Source organism: Hirundo rustica, chromosome 10 (genome assembly GCF_015227805.2).
Source record: "Hirundo rustica isolate bHirRus1 chromosome 10, bHirRus1.pri.v3, whole genome shotgun sequence".
Classification (NCBI taxonomy): Eukaryota; Metazoa; Chordata; class Aves; order Passeriformes; family Hirundinidae; genus Hirundo; species Hirundo rustica.
Window position 1 is genome coordinate 3,854,574 of NC_053459.1, and position 20,563 is coordinate 3,875,136.

General features: G+C 46.6%; 1 protein-coding gene across 6 annotated transcripts; it reads left to right on the plus strand.

Moving 5' to 3' along the window:
- Positions 1-12: 12 nt before the first annotated feature.
- SAP130 (Sin3A associated protein 130) lies at positions 13-19,756 on the plus strand. Of its 6 annotated transcripts, XR_005702322.1 has the most exons (22): positions 13-84; positions 563-679; positions 1,440-1,675; positions 2,236-2,394; positions 3,448-3,559; positions 5,051-5,175; positions 5,945-6,069; positions 6,620-6,770; positions 6,959-7,049; positions 7,334-7,438; positions 8,457-8,598; positions 8,857-8,978; positions 11,231-11,533; positions 12,487-12,664; positions 13,894-13,998; positions 14,729-15,090; positions 16,433-16,681; positions 16,976-17,101; positions 17,812-17,915; positions 18,147-18,278; positions 18,585-18,698; positions 18,908-18,932. XR_005702322.1 is itself a non-coding variant. In XM_040073846.1 (21 exons), the coding sequence occupies exons 2-21, from the start codon at positions 568-570 to the stop codon at positions 19,064-19,066; spliced, it is 3,180 nt and encodes a 1,059-aa protein (XP_039929780.1). In that variant the 5' UTR covers positions 13-84; positions 563-567; the 3' UTR covers positions 19,067-19,756. The 6 variants fall into 6 exon arrangements, 5 of the variants coding, with proteins under 5 accessions (XP_039929780.1, XP_039929784.1, XP_039929783.1 ...); XM_040073846.1 differs by lacking the exon at positions 18,147-18,278 and having other exon boundaries at positions 18,908-19,756; XM_040073850.1 differs by lacking the exon at positions 18,147-18,278 and having other exon boundaries at positions 16,436-16,681; positions 18,908-19,756.
- The last annotated feature ends 807 nt before the right edge of the window (positions 19,757-20,563 follow it).

A 20,563-nucleotide genomic window follows, 5' to 3' on the forward strand; every position in this document is an offset into this window, starting at 1 on the left:
AGCGGCGGAAGCGGCGCTCGGCAGCGGCGGCGACGCGGGGCGACCGGGCTCAGGGACCGGCGCACGGCACCGCCCCGGGCACAGGTACGGCCGCGGCCGGCGCGCGGCATCGCCCAGATCTGCGGGCCGAGGGTGGCTCCGAGGAAAGGCTGCGGGTAGGGGGCGGCGGCCGCCGCTTCAGAGCGCGACGGCGGCAGCGGGGGGAAACGAGCCTCCGGCCGGAGGAAGCGCCGCGGAGGGGGCATCGCGAAGGAACGGCAGCAGGGCAGAGCGGCGCGGCGCGGCCCGGGCCCGAGGCCGCGGGGCCGTCGCGCTGCCGGGCACATCCGGGCCCTGCGGCTGGTGGCGGCGGGGCGGGGAGCGCAGGGCGGGCGGCGATTGGCCGGCGCCGCCCCGCCGCCATTGGCCGGGCGCCGCGCGAACCCGCCCGCGCGGGCGCGCCGGGGTGGGTGGGGCCGCGGGGCCGCGCCCGGAGAGCGGGAGGGAGGGACCGAGGGAGGACGGGCACCGCGGCGCCGGACCCGGCGTGTCGCGACATAACGGCCGCGCTGCCGACCCGCAGGTGACATGAGCTCGCAGCAGTTCCCCCGGTCGGGCGCGCCTCCCGCCGCCCTGGGACCAGCGCCGCCGCCCATCCCCACCAGCGGCTCCGCCGGGATTATCGCCCCCGCCGCCACAGGTAAGCGCGATCCCGGCCCCGCGCCTCTCGGCTCCGGTGATTCCGGTGACCCCGCCCCGTCCATCACCTGTTCCGCCTCGGGCGGGAGGAGTCAGGCGGCCCCGCGGTTCCCCGTGGGGAGAGCACCGGAGCAGTCGGGGCGCTGCCGGCTCCGCACAGCGAGCAGAGCGGGGATGCGCCTTTGCTGCCGAGCTCTGTGCGCACCTGCCTGTCCGCTCAGCTCCGCCCGCTCTGTGTTCTTAGCAGAAGTGACCGGTGGACATGGGACCATCTAATGGAGCTGGAAACGGGGTGGGGTCTGTGATTCTTGCTGTCCCTGCCACAGTGACGGGGTTTCAGAACTGACTCGGGGAGCAGCTTCATTTTCAGGAGGATTTATACTTGTTTCTCAGCTCGGTGTTCAGATACATATTGCATTAAATGCAGAGTTTTTTGTGTTGTTTGATGTGGGACTTAATGGCAGTTACTTAGATAATTAACTATTTTTCACTTGGAAGAAAAGTTAGTCAGTCTGTGTTTAAAGAAGCCGTTTAGATGGGCTTCTCAGAGCTGACCCCAGATTGCCCAACACTGCCCATCAGTCCTAAGGGGAACAGACAGAAGCAGTGCCGGAATTCCCAGTTTTTTCATCACTGGAATATGTTTAATTGGAAGAGCAAACTTCTTTAATTTAGATATTTCTGACATCTCATCTCTGACCTATTGGGAGACTAAAGCGAACTTTTTAACAATTCTTCCCTTTTTCTCTTCTTTTCACTAGTGAGTGACGAATCTAGTCGCGAGTCAGAAGTTGCTCCCAGAGAGCACATGGGCCCCGGTGGCTCCATCCAGCCTCGGGAGGAGAAGCAGGAGCCCGTGGTGGTTCGGCCGTACCCACAGGTCCAGATGCTGACACAGCACCACCCTGTGCAGTCTGGTGCCCCAGTGACAGTGACAGCACCACCAGCACATTTGACTCCAGCTGTGCCGCTTTCTTTTTCTGATGGACTTATGAAGGTAATGAGAGGATTCATCCGGGAAGAGAATACAATCTGTCTCAGTTGGTGTTGAGAAAAAGTAAATTACACCCAAAGCTTCCCTGCTTTTGTTCTTAAAGCCTTCATTGCATGCTTCTGCTAACTGTGCAGTGCCTTGTGGGTTCGGCTGTTCCACATGACACACTGAGTACTTGCTTGTATTTCAGCATTATTTTTGAGGGGGGTGGGTGTATTTTGTTTGTCTTTGAGGAGAACAGTGATTTCAGTCAGTTTCTGAAATCTTCCATTTTCTCTGCAGGATATAAAATTAACTGTTAATATCCAGTGTCTGCAGGGCAATACCACAGCTGATGGTACCATACCATCCACTGATGATTCATGTTAGAACCTGCATATTTCCAGGACAAAAAGATGTCCTTTCTTTGGAATAACTTAATGTTCAGTATCTTTACTCTCCAAATATTTAGCCGTAGTTGGATTAACTTTCTCCTCGGGCTTTGACCACACAGAATGATTGCTGCTTCATCACTGAGCCCTCATTTGAAGTTGCCAACGTTTCTATCTTTCCATTTCTTGCAGCCTCCCTTGAAGCCCACCATGCCCAGCCGGCCCATTGCTCCTGCTCCGCCCTCCACTCTCTCAGCTCCCACAAAGGTCCCTGGGCAAGTGACTGTGACCATGGAAAGCAACATACCACAGGCTCCAACAATTCCTGTGGCAACCATCAGTGGGCAACAGGTCTGGTTTTGTGGTGGCTCTTCTGTTCCATCTCACTGCATGGTCAGCTCAGTACAAGTACAGCTGAGGTGGGCTTTTGCAGCAGGAGGGAAGGTGAAGAGAGCAGGTTTCCCTATTCAGTGCCACTGGTTGTTGGATCAGTTCTGCTTGGACCATTCAACCTCAGGCTCGGTTATCACTGCCTCTTTGCAAAGCTGCTGATTTTTTGGAATCATCCAGCTGAGATGGCACAGCCAGGCTGTGATGGCAGAGCCGTACCCAAAAACTGGGTCTTTCCTCAAAAGCTCCTGCTGTGTCAGTGTCATTTGGAGAATTTCTACTGTAGAGAAACTGCTGGGATTCATTATTGCAATGTTCTTCAGCTTCCCTGGGAGGAGATCAGAGGAGACTAGTGAACAGCTCATGGGTTTGCACTGTGTTCTTAATGAACTAGGAGGGACAAAATTTGAGGAAGCCTGTGTAGATAATGCTTTGGAATTTTTTTTCTCTTCTAACCTTCTAACTGCAGAGCCAGTCCTGGTGGTTTGAAAGTAGTTTGTCATTACTAAACCTCTCAGGGTTTTGATGTAAAGTGCTTTTAGGTGGCCTTGAGTTAGTCTGGCTAAGGATGTGCAGCAATTTCAGTGGATTTATCTTATATTAATATCCCCAGGAAGTCTAGAATTATTAAAAAAGTAGAATTTGGTTCAGCATTTGCCAGGTTTCCACCATTCTCTCAACTTTATTGGAGAGGGGGTATCAAACTCTGCCTTAATGTCCCCAGTGCTAGAAGGGCCAACTCTGTGGTTGTTTGTGGGTGGCTGCTGGGTGACTGTCACCCAAGTACCATCAACACACACCAGTGAAACAGAGAAGCGTTGACATCTTCCAGTGTCAGCAGGCTCTGTAACTTTATCCTGTACAAGGACCTGCCTCTTTCTCCACTGCAGCCTTGGTACACCAAGTATTTCTTTCTCCAAAATCTCTTTTCAGTCTCTGAGGTTGAGATATGGTAATTCTGTGGCCACTAATTTCTGCCAACACAGCTGACTTGTTTTGTTCTTGACTCTGCAGGGCCATCCCAGTAACTTGCATCATATCATGGCCACCAACGTGCAGATGTCCATCATCAGGAGTAGTGCTCCTGGGCCTCCACTGCACATTGGAGCTTCTCATCTGCCCCGAGGTAACGATCCAGCTGTGCTGTCCCTGCCCCCTGTTCAGTGTCTCTCAGCTGATGCATTTAGCCCACACCTCTGAAACTCTCCTCACAGCTATTTCTTCAGCTGTTAGAACTGCTAGCATGAGTGAGAGACTGATGGCCTTTTAAGAATCATATTGCCTTCAGCCATTTAGGGCAGGACTATGTGAGAGTGGTTAAAATGCTGGCAGATACCAGCACATCTGTTATTCTAATTCATTGCTGTTAAAACAATCAACACTTTCACTCACCTGCCCTGCAAAATGTCTTGTACATTCTGGGTAGCAAGTATTGCTCACCTGTGGCAGGGGCACGTGGGCAGTTGTGAGCCACATTCTTGTATCCCCGTCACAGGATTGTTGTGCATGCTAACACATCATACTGTGTGCATTTGCATTTACCCATGAGTTAAATGCTGGTGATAACTACAGGCTCTTGTTTCCCAGGGTTTTGGGTGCTGCAGCTTGTAAAACGAGATCAGCCCCTTAATGCAGCCCTGTGCTCAGTACAGCCTGTCAGATTTCTGACTGCAGCTCTGCTTTCAAAGTCTGATGGGTTAGGTTTGCAGTTTAGCTTTAAATTGTTCTGAATTCCAAGTACCATTTATCAGCTTTATTTCCTTTTATGCTCAATGTTACTTGCTCACTCAGGAAAAATCAGTTGACGTGGGCAAAAACATAATCTTCTTTAAGTAGAGCAGGTGGAAGGGCTGTGGAGGTTTATCTGTAGCTACAGTAGTGTTGTTCACCTGATTCTGCGGACACAGCTGCCACAGACTTGGTCTCTCAATACACATTTTCTTTTTTTCCCTGCTCTTTTTTTTTTTTCCTCTGGGTTTGCGTATTAACTTTTGAGGTAATAATTTCAATGGAGGACAAGTATAGAATGTATGCAATCCAGTCCATCAACTGATTGCAAGGTTATTTGCCTGCCACTGTGATTTATTATAATCAGGAGTCGTCAGAAAGGAGACAAATTAATCAACTGCAGGTTCAAATGGTGTGGAGTTTTGGTCTTGTGTTTTTTGGGGGAAGGTGTAGGTGTTTTGTTTTGTGTGGGGATTCCTTGTTCTTTTGCAAGTGTATTTTTCTTCTGAACTCCATCAGCTGCAGTGAGATCATTGCTGGTATCAAGTGACTTATTTACACATTGGCCCAGTAATCAAACGGAATTATTTCTACTGACTTCCATAGCTTGGAATAAGAAAGCATGGGATTTGCAATACAAGGCTATTGCAGGGGAGTAAGAAATACTTCTAAAGCAAATTAATTTAAGATAATACCTACCTCTCCACACATGCTTTTGTAAACCTTATTTATATTTGTTGAAAGCCTTATTTTTACACCAACATCACATGAACTGACCTGAGTATGAAGTGCATTAGAACTGAAATACCAGCTGATGTCAGGGTCTGTCCGTGGCTCCGACGGAGCTGTTGGGTGCACGGAATTTTAACATGCTTGGTTTCTTCCCCAGGTGCAGCAGCTGCTGCAGTGATGTCCAGTTCTAAAGTCACCACAGTCCTGAGACCAGCCTCCCAGTTGCCAAATGCAGCCGCAGCCCAGCCAGCAGTTCAGCACATCATTCACCAGCCAATCCAGGCAGGTAGCAGCAGGCAGCTCTGCACATCACTGACAGGGCTCCAAACCTTCCTGGCACTCACCTGTAATGTATAACCTCTAATTGCCTGTTCACTGGGCTGAAGCTACTGTCAGATCTCTTCCAGGTCTATTTTCTATATTTCCTTTATAGCCTTGGTGGGTTTTAATCTGTCTCCAAAGGCTTAGAAACTGGGAAGACAATTTCATTCAGACACACTCAAGTTTTAAAGTCTGTGAAGTCTGGTACAATGTGCTGGTGTTGATTTATTGTTCAATATATGAATTGATGTAGAGTTTTTGAAATCTGACTATGCTTCTGTATATCTTGGCTTTTGTATAAGGAGAAGATTGTAGATCTTGCCTTCCTACAGCAGTTCTAGTGTTCAGCCTTAGGAGAGAGGGCTAAGCAACTTCACACTGTGCCTTCAGTTAGGATCCCAATCATCTCTGACTTCATGTGTGTAGTTGGATTGGAATTTCTTTTCCTTCTGAAGGGAAATGACCTTTGAGGTTTTTCCTGAAGACCCTCAAGACATCCGGTCTTGTTAACTTAGTTGGATCCTGTGCTGTATGTGTGTTGAAAACCAAGGCAGTTCCGCTCAGGAGTTGCAGATCAATTCAGAATGACTGGAAATGTCTCAGAATGCCAAAACTTAGTGACGAGGTGCAGGGAAGCCAGTTTTGACCAAGTAATTCCTAGCTGTTCTCTAAACAGAATTTCCTTTCTGAATGTTCTCTGTTTGACTTTTTTTTTTTTTTTTTTTAATAGTCTCGTCCTCCTGTGACAACTTCGAGCACTATTCCTCCTGCAGTGGTGGCAACTGTCTCAGCCACGAGAGCTCAGTCCCCTGTTATCACCACAACAGCAGCACATGCCACAGAGTCGACCCTCAGGTAAACCTACAGTGCTCAGACTTGACAGAAACTGCAGCAAGGGGAAACGTTAATCAGCCAGAGCTGATAACCCTCTGTGTGGGGGATGATATAAAAGAGAAATAGTAATGCTTGCACAGTGCAAATCCTTGCAGTTCTGTGAATAAAAATGGGTAAAGGCATGAACTGCTGCTCAGAGAAGGAAGGATCTTAATGAATCACTTTTGAGGTCCTGCTCCCTGGACGGCAGAGTTTGTGTTGCAGGAACTTGCGGATACTTGGCCTATATTTTTTAGGAAGACACAGTGAAAAGTGATGCATGAATGCTGAAATGAAGTTCCCTTTATGAGCTGCTAAGAGTTATGATAAGACTGCCCTCCTGGCTGGGTACATAGGGCAGATGAGGACAGAACGGTGTACCTCAAATTCCTTATGTCGCTTTGCCGTGTGATTGCCACCGGCGCTGCTGTCACTGGGGAGGAGACTGAGGCCTGGTGTGTGTCCCTGTGTTGTATCTTCCATATTCAGTATCCCCGTGGTTATCCTGATGGTTGCCTTTGTTCCCCTGCAGTCGCCCCACGCTGTCCATCCAGCAGCACGCCCCCTCCGCGGCCATCAGCATCCAGCGGCCGGCGCAGCCGCGGGACACGGCCACGCGCATCACGCTGCCCTCACACCCAGCCATAGGCACACAGAAGCCACAGCTCCACACCATGGCTCAGGTAAGCTGCAAAAAACCCTCCTGCTGCTTCTGGAGGTCTCTTTTGGCTAGAGCTTGCAGGCTAAGGTTAAATTTTGGAGAAGAGTTAGTATGAAATTAATGTTCCGTACGGTCAGTGCACGATGATTCCATGCTAGTTATAGACTTTAAATGTAGTAGTTCTCTAACTTTAAGAATTTCTTTTCATAGAAAACCATTTTCAGTACTGGTACTCCAGTGGCAGCAGCAACTGTGGCACCTATTTTGGCAACTAATACCATTGCTTCAGCAACCACAGCTGGTGAGTATTCATAATGCTGTTGTGGGAGCATCGTGAGGGGTGGGCTTTGTTGCTTTTTGTTGGCTTTCTACTTTGAATTTAGAACCCAGTCATTTTTGAGCAAATCTCTTTTCACGGTAAAGACTGCATTTGGAGGTGTATGAGCAGGCTTCAGGAGAGGAATTACTGAGTTCTTCGGGGAGGTTGTCTGGTTTGGGGTTTTTTTCCCCCTTTGGGATGTAGTTACAGTGGCATGGTAGGGCTCCAGAGAAAGATCTCCTGTTAAGTTTGTTTTTTTCCTTCAGGTTCAGTATCTCACACTCAAGCGCCTACAAGCACCATCGTTACCATGACAATGCCCTCACATTCTTCCCATGCTACAGCTGTCACGACCTCAAACATCCCAGTTGGTGAGTGATTTCAGTTCTCAGAAAAGGGTGTAACTGATGCTTTGATTTTTCTCTGTATGTTGGACGTGTTTGTGCATGTTAGCAAATTGAGGAGGGAAAGAAAATCAGTTCAAGCTGGGAGAAACCAATTAATAGATCTGCTGTTCTATTTTTTTTTTTTAATACCAGGAAGAAATAGATGTTCTAGGATGAGCAGGTAATAAAATGGCTCATGTACTTTCTCTGTTGAGAAATTTTTAGACAAACTTGGGCCTTTTGGCGTTTCAAAACCTGCATTGGATACTCTTCAAAGTTTTAACTGCTTGGTGATAGACTATGGCTTTCTTAGTTAATTTTCTAAGTTACTTCATGGGCTTCTTGAAGTGTTAGGTGTAGCCTAGCTGGATTTGATTAGTGTGTTCACTTGAAAGTAAAACACCAAGGCCTAAAGGTGGGAACTTTATTTGCCTGGATATGCAATGTGCCTGATATGTTTCCTACAGAACTGCATAAGTTTCCTTTTGTTTGTCTGTTTTCCTGCTGACTTCTTTGTTCTTTTGAAATCTTGTAATCTCTTCTCCAGCCATAAATTTCCAAGGAGTGAAACTGTATCTCATACACAAGTGTTTCTTGTAAAGCTTTTGTTTTCTTCCTTTTCGTGGCCTCTGTCCACAGACACTTGTCTGCCTTGGTCTCATTTCCCTTGATCTCTGCTTTCAAAACTCAGATAACTTGTTCTTGACATCAGAATGGTTTGGGCTGTTCCTAAAAAAATTAACTTAATCTGAGCACTGAAGTGACTTTGTTAGCAAGTATGATTTATATATGTATTTAGAATATCCATTCTGATATAAATTGATGAGAAATGCTCTGTTCTCCTTTTTCTTTTGGCCTATTGTGGATAGGAAATCATCTGTGGATGGGGTGGGTTGTTTTGGCTTGAGAGGGAAGGGAGTAGTGCTGGTTGTTTTGTTTGCCAAGGTTATTGATCTGGCCTCTCCTTTGACTGTCAGTTGATGACATGTTTGTCTTTATGCAGCTAAGGTGGTTCCCCAGCAAATCACACACACTTCTCCCCGGATCCAGTCTGATTACACAGCAGAGAGGAGTAACCTCATACCCCTGTCCAGCCACAGGGCATCTCCAAACCCAGTAGCCATGGAAACCAGAAATGACAACAGGTGGGCAGAACTAACAGCTCCATCAGCGAGACTGTGTGAGCAGGGTTTGAGTGCCCTGCTGCTTTTCTGCATCCCGCTGTGGCGGAACCAACATTGTAAAAACTGGGCGGAGGGGGGATGGGATTTGGGAGTTTCGAATCAATTATGATAGCTTACGAGAGATGAGACTGGAAAGCACCGGGAGTGCTGAAGGGCAGGGTTGAAGGTGAGCTGTTGAACTCACGTGTGTGTAACATTTGCTCTCTTTGATGCCTGTAGGCAGTCGGTGCCTGTCCAGTTCCAGTATTTCTTACCCACCTACCCTCCCTCTGCCTACCCTCTGACTGCCCACACCTACACCCCCATCACCAGCTCCGTGTCCACCATCCGCCAGTATCCAGGTAAGAGCAGCCTCGGGGCCTTTGTTGAGCTTTCAGCTTATGGATGTGCTTTAGTGATGGAAGGAGCTAAAAGGGTTGACTCTGACAATTAGTCACAAAAAGTCTCTGATGATTTGTTGGCAGAGGGGAAAACTTGCGGACAAGAGGTGCTGAACTACTTCAGAGCCTCCTAAATCCAGCTAATAACAGTTTTCTCAGGAGTTTCGTGTTCGATATCCCAAGGGTTGTGGGTCTATAAGTAAAAGTTTTGAGTCTACAAATCAAAACAGTTTGGCTCCTCCAAACCAAGCCAACTCTTTGACGCATCTTCATTCCCTGGTGTTCTGAAAAGCTCTTTTAATATCTTTTCACGTGAATGTACAGTTTGAGAGAGAAACCTGGACCAAAAAGGGAAAAACTAATTTGCACTGCACACTTGGATTAGTCTTCTGTTTAGAAAAATGGAGCAATTCATGCATTTGAACTGTCACAATAATTTGCAGTCAAAAAAATTATGTGCAACCCAAACTCATGTCATTCTGTGACAAAATTTGGAATGTCTTTACCTTACTGGGCCATTTAGGGCTGTTCTCTATAATGTGATAATTTCCACTATCCAGACTGCAAGAAGATGCACGATGTGGATTTTCATGGCATATCTGTGTCTGCTGGCAGCATGTTACCTGTGAGCAGTGCAGAGGAAATCAGGACTGGGAGGTGGCAAAGCCCATTTGTTGAATGGGAAAGTGTAGAATCATAGGGTTCTTTAGGTTGAGAAAGACCTTTAAGATCATCAAATCCAACCATTAATCCAGCACTCCTAAGGCCACCACTAAACCATTTTCCCAAGTGACACATCCACACGTCTTTTAAATACTGCCAGGGATGGGAATTCTGCCATTTCCCTGAGCAGCCTGTGCCAGGGCTTAACAACCCTTTATTGAAGAATTTTCTCCTCATATCCAATATAAACCTTTCCTGAGAGAACATAATTGCACGCAGCCAAGGGTTCCAGTTCTGGAGGCATGCTGGGGTGGTGGTAGGCTAATGGCTGTTTGTATAAATGCAGATGTATGTTCTTCATCACGAGCTTATTGACAGAGACATTTTACTTGTTAAATTGGCTTGAAGAATCCATGGAAGGTACTAATTATGGCAACTTAGAGCACTCAGGGTATGAGGAGGGAGGTACACCTATGCTGAGCACAGCTGGGTGAGGGTACAGAGGAGACTTTTTAAAGATCACTGAGATAAGGAGAGTTAATGCAGAATGTTGGCTTTGGTTTTCCAAATGCTGATTGTGTTTTACTTAGTATCCTAAAAGGATTTTGTTGGATAGAAAGTTTTGCAACAACACTGTTATTACAAGAGATTAAATGTGCCACACTTTATACAGAGCCATTTTCAGGGACCTGGTTTCAGTTTTTGACGCCTGTTTTTAGAGTGTCTTGTCAGCACAAGAACTTGATGGAAATCCTGTGACAATGATAAAACCAGCTTGTTCTGCATTGTTAGCAAGCAAGACCATTGTTGGCAGGTTCACACTTGCATTCTGTGTGTGGCTGCAGAAATCCTGGTGCAGCTCTGCAGAGCCTGGAAGTCTGGAGATCCAGGGTCTGCAAATGGTCCAACAGTATTGTTTAAGTGCTGCATGGGAGAACTGTAATATACTGTATAATGGATCTGAAAAGGTGGAATCAGTTGTTTAGAGCTTTGAATTTATTTAAATGAATTGAGCTACTTAGAGAAGGTGTATTGTTGGGAACATTGTTCTGCCACTGTAAGATAATTGTGTTCATTTGACCTGTGGAATCCAACCTATAACTGTGAACTCTGTTCTGAAGCCAGATAAAGTTGTGTTCAACTTCAGAGCACAAGAAATTACTTGGGTTTCTGATTACTTTTAATCTATTTTTTGAGCAGGAAAAAGTGCCAAGTGTTGGTACTTACAAGAATTGTAAAATAAGATCGTGAACAAAAATAGAGCACAGCATTCTCAGCCTGCAATGTGAGTCTCTCTAAAAGCAGAGTTAAACTGATCTTTTCTCTCTTCCTCCAATTTGAAATAAAAAATGGAATGAAAATCAACAGCAATTGATTAATTCCTCTGGCAGACAATCTTCTCTACTCTCATATTTACCACTGCAACAAGCAGACTGGCAAATTAATTTTTCAAAGCAAAAAAAAAAAGTCTTTGAAAAGTTAGAATTTGAGGCAGAGGCGGTAAGGGAAGCCAAGGTGACCTGCTGGTGAGGTGTCTGTGTTGCTCCCAGTTTCAGCCCAGGCGCCCAACTCGGCCATCACAGCTCAGACCGGGGTGGGAGTGGCCTCCACCGTGCACCTGAACCCCATGCAGCTGATGACGGTCGATGCGTCTCACGCCCGCCACATCCAGGGCATCCAGCCCGCGCCCATCGGCGCCCAGGGCATCCAGCCAGCGCCCATCAGCGCCCAGGGCATCCAGCCCGCGCCCATTGGCACCCAAGGACTGCACCCTGCTGCACCCATGGGCGCGCAGGGGCTGCAGCCAGCGCCCATCGGTGCCCAGCAGCCACCGGGGGACACCAAGACCTCAGGTAAGTGCAACCAGCCTCACTTCAGAGCGGCTGAGCTGCTTGTCCTGCACATTTGGCTCTGACTGGTGATGTTGTTACAGTCTTTGCAGTCCAGAGGTGGACACTGATACATCCCTGCACTTATTCTCCCAGCAAATACCTGCTGCCTGTTTCTGAGCTGGTTTATTTTTAAAGTGTGCTAGGTGGAGTGTGTGGGATGGATTGGATTTGCTTCAGTGGAAAAGCCTGGTAGTGCCTGAGCTTAAACAAATGCTTCCAGTAAGGCCTTGTAGGAAAAGTAATTTACAAGTGAGCAAAGTTCACCAGCCGTGCATTAGCTCCCAGGAGCAATTAGAATACAGCCAGGCACCCTCTGCTGTTGATAACCTGATCTTGAGCTGTGAAACCATCTTTCATTATAAATGATTGGTCTGATGAAGCCCCAACAACTTACTGGAGGAATGGGGTATGGCATCCAGCTGTTGCACAGCTGGCAGGCACTGCACAGTGACTTCCTGGCTGTCCACATGCTCTGCATCCCTCCATTGGCCAAGCAGGCTCTGGCAGAAGGTCAGAATGCAAACACAGCTGATGTGGCTTACATACAAGTGGCATGTGTGGCCACGTGGGCTCTACCAGAAGCATTGCTCTGTTGACCCAATTGTGTTGTGATCTCCCTAGTGATTTCTGCATGTTCCTTGCCTTCTGGAAAAGATTATTTCCCTAGAAGCAGTTGTTAGGCAGGAGGTAGTTTCTCTCTTCCCTGCGGAAGGTTCAGTGATCAGATTGCTCATGGCAAAGGTACTGCTTACAAAGGGGTCTGAAAACACTGCAGTTGGGGACTGAGGGACTCAGAGAATGGACAACATACACTCTGCAGACACCTGCTTTGTCATCACATTCCGTTAAGTAACCGCTGCTTTCCGCTCTCTCTCTGTTTTCACCTCTGCTGTGTCCGTGTCCGTCCTCCCCAGCAGTAGTCTTGGCAGATGGAGCCACCATTGTAGCCAATCCTATTAGCAACACGTTCAACACTGCTTCTGCAGCAACTACAGTTGTGCAAACCCACAACCAGAGTGCCAGTGCCAGTGCTCCAGCCCAGGGCTCCTCCCCACGCCCGAGCATCCTTCGCAAGAAACCAGCCACGGACGGGTGAGTAGAGCTGGAGGTGACACGTGGGTGACACTTGGTGCAATCCAGCCCAGCCAAACGGAATCATTTCAGCGGAGATAAGGAATACTCTAGCAGATTATTCGGTCAGCAATGGTTGCAAGTAACCTGCTGATCAGTGAAACAGTTCTTTTCCTCCCCCAGGGCAGGATTTCGTTTTCTGTAGTGTCAGTTATGAAATGAGAAGAAGGACTGTTTGTCTCCTAGGTCTTGAAAGTGACCTTTTGAGGGAAAGTGATTTGAGGCTTACTTGCTTAGTGTGATAAGAAGAAAGAGTTCATAGTCTACTAAAATTAGAATTGGGTGCTTTGTCTTCAGTGCTTTTCTTGGAAGAATGTGTGGATGAGTGGAAAGGATAGGATTAGTACCCTGCTGTGAAATCTGATTAGGAAAAAGGGAGGGAGTAACTTAAAATATTTTATGTTGCCTGTCTATTTTTAAGTGCCTTAATAAAGAGGCAAGAGACAGCTTTAGAATTAACAATGCATTTCCTCTCAGCTAGCAACTGAAAACGTTTGTAACTAACGTGTCCTGTGAGATTAAAATTGCGTATTTTTAATGTGGGTGGAAACCTTTTTTAAGGCAGAGAAGCTGCAGGCTGTAAAACTGAAAGAGAAGTTAAAGAGTCAGGCAGATCACTAAAGACTGTTTCCATTTCAGATGTTGATTATTTTGGACAGCAATTTGACTTTTGGTCCCACAGGAGACTAAATAGTCTCTAAAATACCTTAATCAGCCTTATCATCCTAATATCCACACTCAGGCCTTGAGGTCCTGGGGTCAGGCTCTGACAGTCAGTTCCAGCTAAAGGGAGCAGATGCCCATCTGAGCACTGCTCAGTTCCAGAGTCAGTCTTGAAGCAGGAGTGCTGGACAGTGGCATGGCCAGAGCCCTTTGTCCACTGCTGGAGCCTGGCAATTGCAGCAAAGTGTTCTCACTGATGGGCTGAAAGTAAAGCTGGCATTCTTGGAGAAGCCCTAAATTGGGTGAGACTAGGCCAGAGGAACTAATCTTTTATTCTAAAAGAAAACAAAATGGTTAATTTGAAAAGTAAAATGAGACTCCTTGTGTAGTGAATTGATTACACTGAAGACAGAGGGCAGCCATAACTCCTGTCCTGGTTTGTGTAAGAGAGCTGATTTCTTTGCTCTTAGGGGTGTTTGTCTTTGCAGCAGGGAGGTGGGAATCCTAGATCTGTCTGTCTCTTTCAGGCTGGCAGTCCGGAAAAGCTTAATTCCCCCTCAGCCACCTGAAGTGGCCAGCACACGTGTGGAGAGCACTATGAGAAGCACATCTGGATCACCAAGGCCTGCTGGGTAAGACTTTAGGAAACAGCCAACTGCAGCATAATAGTTGCAGTATCTTTGTTTAAATTGTGTTCTTAGGCTGTTGGAGCATTTTTCTTGCTTTTGCGAAACAATCTGTTTTGAATATGTGACAAACTCAAACGGCCTTGACAAGTTCTGCTGTTTGTGAAGATGAGGAAATTACCTTTAAAAGCTGTGATGATGAGCTTTCACAGAAACAAACAAAAACCCTCTGCTATTGTAAATGGAGATAGCCCTCAGAACTTTTTTCTATACTACTTGAAAATTAATGCTGAGGAAACATAAATGCAACTTCTGCCCTGCTTCATTTTAGTTCAGTGGCTTTAGAATTTGTTGTTTTATAACTGTAAGCCACAGTGGGACCTCCTGCAGAGGATGGGGCCAGTACGATTTTGGGTAAAAGTTCCTCTTGGCTGCATTTCGAAACTGTTTTGATCCTTTTACAAATATTTTGAAGTTACCTGGAATTAGTCATGAGATTTGTTTGTCACAGTGAATGGAAAAAAGTAGTACCTGTAATCAATACAAAGGTTTAGAAAGGGAGAGGAGGAGGAAATATAACTGAGATTAAGTCTTCTCCTGTTCTTAAACACTTAACTGAGCCATGTGGGTGCAGGAAAAACTGGATAGCCTGACTCCAGTTTGGCACTTTTGTGCTGGGTGCTCACAGCCGAGATAGAGCTCACTTCGCTTCGCTTTGCTTTTATCTGTGCTGCAGCGGCAAGCCGAAGCCTGAAATCCACGTGTCCATGGCCACTCCGGTCCCTGTGTCTATGGAGGCCGTGTGTAACCAGGCTGGAGAGCAGCCCACCATCACCGTGCCCCCGAGCTCCCAGCAGCCTCCCTCTGCCATTCCGACCATCATGGCAGCCGCCAGCCCCACCCCGCAGCCCGCGGCAGCGCTCTCCGCCGTGCCGGGAGCTGTGCCCGCCGCGCCGCCGACTTCCACCGCCATCGTGGCAGCGCCCGCTCCTCCATCCACCATGAGCGGGGCCCTGTCAGCGGTGCTGGGCCCTGTGGTACCAGAGATCAAAATCAAGGAGGAAATGGAGCCGATGGACATCATGCGACCCGTGTCTGGTAGGTGGCTGGGAATCGTCGGGTTGATTTTTTTGGGTTTTGAGATGATAGAGGAATTAGGAGGATTTCAACAGTTTCTTCTTGAGAATGAAAGGACATCTCTTCCACGGGTAGCACAGAACACCAGAATTCCATATGCTTTATAAAGATCTTTTTTGCTTTTTTCCTAATGTGCCATGAAATCACTTCTTATTGTGGCTGCTTTGTTCATGTTCAAATGATCCAACTCCAAAGAGTCTGTGGGAATTCCTTGCCTAAAATGCACATGCTCAGCAGTGGTACCGACATATTATGGAACAGCTCAGTTAAATTCAGTTTGTTTACAAATCCTACTGTTTAAGTCCAGTGGCCTTTCTTGTATGTGAGGAATTCATGGCCAGAGTAGGACTTCCTAGGGCTCCTATGGGATTCATGCATATTTTTCTCTAGAACTTTTCAAAATGTTCATTATATTGCCTTACTTACCCAGCTTGGCCGTTGTTGCTCTCAAATGGCATGGTCAGTAAATTCAAATTCTTATAGATCTTACTGGGCACTATATAGTGGCAAGGTGATAGGAATGAATCCCACATTCATGGGTTTCATAGTTCAGGTTTAGCTGTTGGTTTTATCACTCTCCTTAAAGCTATGTATTGTCCTGTGAGAAAGCCACTCCTTGCTGCAGATGTGTCTGGAGCATGGGCAGATAGCTTTGAAACTCTTTAGAGTTCTTCTGTCTCTTCCTGGCATTTGTGGCCAAATTGTCAAGAGATCCCATCCCAGAAATTTTGTGCTGCAGCCTTGGTCACGGCTGATAGTCCCTCCAAGCTCAGGGAGTGTTCCCTCAGATGACCTGCCACGCTGCTGCCAGCTGCACAGGTGTGTTGGTTGGTGCAGTGACCTGCTGAGCAGTGCTGAGAGCTTGGCAGTACAAGCAGACTCCTGCAAGGAGAGCGCTGCAGTCCTGCTTTGATTCCATCTGGCTCTCCCGTCACGAGAAAATAGGGATTTGCTTACTATGACAGTGACCTGTGCTGGTGTACATACAGAGGGGTGTTTTTTACAGTAACACAGACAGATGTAAGCATGAGTCCTTTTTGTAACAGTAAGCTAACATAAGCTCCAAATATGAGGCAAGTGAGGGACAATTGGCTCTGCTGCCATTCTTTACGTATACGAGACACTAAAGACTTCTTGTTACAGTCTTGTCCTAATAATTACTGCTGGCTTAATAACTGGCCTGTTGGTACACATCAGGCTCCTCACACTGTTGAAACAGGAACTGCTGTTGGAGGTAGTGTTCAAACAATGCATTGTCTTCCCACTGCTGACAGTTTGGGTTCTTCTCTTTCCTTCCTCTCAGCAGTCCCTCCTTTGACTACAAGTACTGTGTCTCCATCTTTGGCGCTGCTGGCCAACAATCTTTCCATGCCTCCGAGCGATTTGCCACCCGGTGCCTCGCCGAGGAAGAAACCCCGTAAGCAGCAGCATGTCATCTCCACAGAGGAAGGGGACATGATGGAAACAAACAGCACTGATGATGAGAAATCCACTGCCAAAAGTTTGCTGGTGAAGGCAGAGAAGCGAAAGTCTCCTCCAAAGGAGTATATAGGTAATGACCTCTCTGATGTCTTTGTTCTTATTCAGGGCTCTGTATTTTCTCTTCTGTTTGTTTCTCAGAAAAGATGCTCTGTCACATTCCCACTTCCTAAATACGAGTAGTAGAGAATCCAAGTGTCTGTTCCTCACCACTTTTTGTATAAGGCTGGGAAAATGTCAGGGAAAACGAATTTTCTCAACACACGTTTTGTATGAGGTGGCACTTACTGATCTGCTGCTGGAGTTCTTGTGGATGCTGACCTGCTTCCCCTCCTCGATGATAACTCAGTTCTGGATCCTTTCGTAGATGAGGAAGGTGTGAGATACGTCCCTGTGCGTCCCAGGCCGCCGATCACGCTGCTCCGCCATTACCGCAACCCCTGGAAAGCTGCGTACCACCACTTCCAGAGATACAGCGACGTCCGCGTCAAAGGTCGGTGCCTGCAGGGAGCAGGAGGGAAGGGAAGGAGGCCACACAGAATTAGCTGTAGTTTTGTAAATGAAAAAATGGGTGCGGTTATTGATGGATCTGCTTATGTGCAGTGGTAGAAGCTTGCTCACAAAAGGTATCCTCGCAAAAGTGACGTGCTGTGGTGATAGGCTGCAGCTGAGTTTTCTCATTTGCCACCTAACACTTGCCAGTTTAATCATAAACACTTTATATTTAGTGTAAGTAGTCTTGTCAAGTAATAAATGGGCTTCTAAAGAAGACTTTTTTACCCAGTACAAGGGAAACAGATATCAGCTACTGTCCTCCAGACTTTTAAGCTAGTATTTTAGAATTTGTAAGCAGACTGGGTTTTCACAACTGTGCAAATACATCTGGGACAGAGTAGAAGTAGTACGAGATGGACCATTTACTTGTTTGTGCCAGGTGTTTGAAACACTGAGCACTACATTCTTTAAATGAGAAAAAAATGGGTTATGGTATAATCTTTCTGAAAGTACAGATAACCTGTTAGTCAGTGAGAGCAGAGTCAGGTGCATGGCAGATGGGAAGTCACTTTCCTGTTGGAATCAAAATGTTGCTCATTGTCACATATTAGGGTGTAGGGGGAGCAGAACTTGGGTTATTATTTGAGAAGAGAGGCCTGGCCAACTCCTGACATTTGAGTACTGTATTCTTGTGTTTCCTGGTGACAGAAGAGAAGAAGGCCATGCTGCAAGAGATTGCCAATCAGAAGGGTGTGTCCTGTCGTGCACAAGGGTGGAAGGTCCATCTCTGTGCAGCGCAGCTCCTACAGCTGGTAGGTGCACGGGGCTTGGAGCTTCCTGCAACATGGGGGAACGTGGAGCTGTGTAAGACAGGAAGGCGTTTTTACAAACTCAGTACATTGGGATGCCCTAAAGGAGCTGGTGTGTAGCGCCCAAAGGGAGTGGGACATGCTTTCCCCTTTTTCAGGAATGTGGCATAAGTGGCTTGGAAACTTGGAGTGTTGGTTTTGATCCAGACATAAGAGCTGATGTATTTTGTACAGATGATCAAAACTGGCAACTCCTCCTGCTGATGCACAGGTCTGAAGAAGCGTCTGTTTGGGATGGTGCGGCTGATCTGAGGAGGCAGCACTGATCCACATTCCTGGATGCTTCTGTTTCAGGTTGGGGGTGAGGTAGGTGCTCTGCATTTTAGCACCAAACTCCCCAAAACCTCTGCATTCCTGGAATAGTATTGTGAGCAGTAGGGGAAGCAGTTGTGGTAGGATCCATGTCTCTTCAGAAGAGGAGCAATCCTGTAAATAGGATGTTAAAAGGAATGATAGTGCCACATTTTTGTCAGAGGCTCCATCTTCTGAATGACTGACAAGAGCAGCTGAGAGGGGAATGGATTATCACTGTTTCTGCGTAGCTTTGTTAACATGGGCGAGTCTTTGCCAGCTTGGCAGTGACCCTTCTCATGAAGGGCTGATGTCTTGTAGACAAACCTGGAGCACGATGTGTATGAGAGACTGACTGCCCTGCAGGAGGGACTCATTCCTAAGAAAAAGGCAGCGACCGATGATGACTTGCATCGAATCAATGAGCTGATACAGGTAGGTCCTGCGGCCTCTCTGCCCAAAACCATCCCCTTAGTCACAAGGCATCCTACTGCTGTTAGTAAAAGCTAAAGCTGACCTAAAAAAAACCCCACGTGGGTTCGCTTCCTGTGTCGTCAGTTACGAGGGGCACAAGCAGGGAAGTGGAAAGGCATTGCTTAGAGCAGGCATTTCTGCTCTGGTTAATGACAAGCGTTTCCTTTCAGGGGAACATGCAGAGGTGTAAACTCGTGATGGATCAAATCAATGAGGCTCGAGACTCCATGCTAAAGGTCTTGGATCACAAGGATCGTGTTTTGAAGCTTCTAAACAAGAATGGAACTGTCAAGAAAGTTTCCAAATTGAAGCGAAAGGAGAAGGTTTGAACGCAGAGTAATGACTTTGGAAATGGAGAACGTGTACAGAACGGAGCTGAACCTTTTTGTAGTTTGGGTTTATTTTTAAGCAGAGCATCGGAATAAAAAAGGATGAGTTTAGGGAACAGATGGACACGTGAAGCCTGGTGACCTGAAGGGATTGTCCTCGATCTTGTCATAATGAACAAAGATTTCTCTCAGGCTCATCCCTTTTTAAAGTCTTTCCAGTCCCACTGTTTAACTCCTGATGTGTCAGGTCTGAACACAGCTGTAAGGCAGGAGGTTGTGCAGGGGACTCCAGGAGGTTGACATACAGCTATGGACCCAGACAGCAGCCAAGCTTCCAGCAGTGGAAATGGCACCTCTTTCAGTTACGCCATTCAGTTCTCATCCTGACCTTCCAGTGTCTAAAGCAGCCTTCTTACACCAGTGCCACTGCACTAGGGGATCTGCCACAAAGAATCTCCAACAGCTCACAAGTCCTAGCTGTCAAGACAAAAATAAAAAAAGGATAAAAAAAACGGGGGGAGGGGGGGGGAAATCATTTCAAAGTGATATTGTAGTGTCTGTGTCTGTGTTGGTGCTCTGGGATACTTGTGTTGAGGTACCTCTTGCAGAGGTGCTGTAGCTGGTGTAATGTTAATTGTACGTACCACATACATCCTGAAAACACGAATAAAGGAATTGGAGGGTTTTGTATGTGGGCAGTTTGTGTACCTTTGTACCAGTGAAACTCTTCAAGCTGTAAACTTGAAAATGAAGCTTTAGAAGAAACCTGAGGAGAGAAGAAAGGAGCATGTTGGGAAGCAGCCAGCACCTTGTGCTGTGGAGGGTGAGTAATGCAGTTCCCAGTTCACGTCCTAAAGATGAAATATGGATTATCCCCCATGCACTTGTGCATTTAACCTTAATATTTTAGAAAAATTGCTAAATCAGTTCATTTTTAGTCTCCTTAGCAGGAAACTTAAGTGTCATGAACTAACTCTGTTAAGAATATATTCTTTTTCTCATCCAGTTACAGTGTTGTTCTCTTGCCTTTATGCAGAACTGAGCTCTTTCAGAAGTTAGATTGAAAATATTTATTCTTATTTTCTGATTTTTATAATTAGAGAACTAAGTAGAATGCCCATATTCACACTGATTTGTTTTCTTTTTTGACACATGCAAACCAAGTTTATTTCAGCTTTGGATGGTAGTCTTTCATATTAGCTTGATTTTTGCTTGTTCAAATCAAACCACTTCCATTGTAAGATGCAGTTCTAATATAATGATAATGTAACTTCAATATTAGGAAAGTAACAGTCACTGTGTGTGTATGTTGAAATTAAAAGAGGTAAGACCAGAAAAGGTGGGAATTAAACTGCTGCAGTCACCTCACATTTCTTGTGCTTCAGGAACAGAACAACATGGGCAACTGGTCAAGTATTTGTTTAATGTTGTCAGGGTAATAAAACACAGTGACAACACTCCCAGGTCCCTAAGGACTCTACAAGAAGCTCTCTGGTG

Coding starts and splice junctions, on each gene's coding strand:
- SAP130 (XM_040073846.1), top strand. CDS start 568: ATGAGCTCGCAGCAGTTCCCCCGGTCGGGCGCGCCTCCCGCCGCCCTG. Junction 6,070..6,619: donor GCCACAGAGTCGACCCTCAG/GTAAACCTACAG, acceptor GTTCCCCTGCAG/TCGCCCCACGCTGTCCATCC. Junction 7,439..8,456: donor GACCTCAAACATCCCAGTTG/GTGAGTGATTTC, acceptor GTCTTTATGCAG/CTAAGGTGGTTCCCCAGCAA.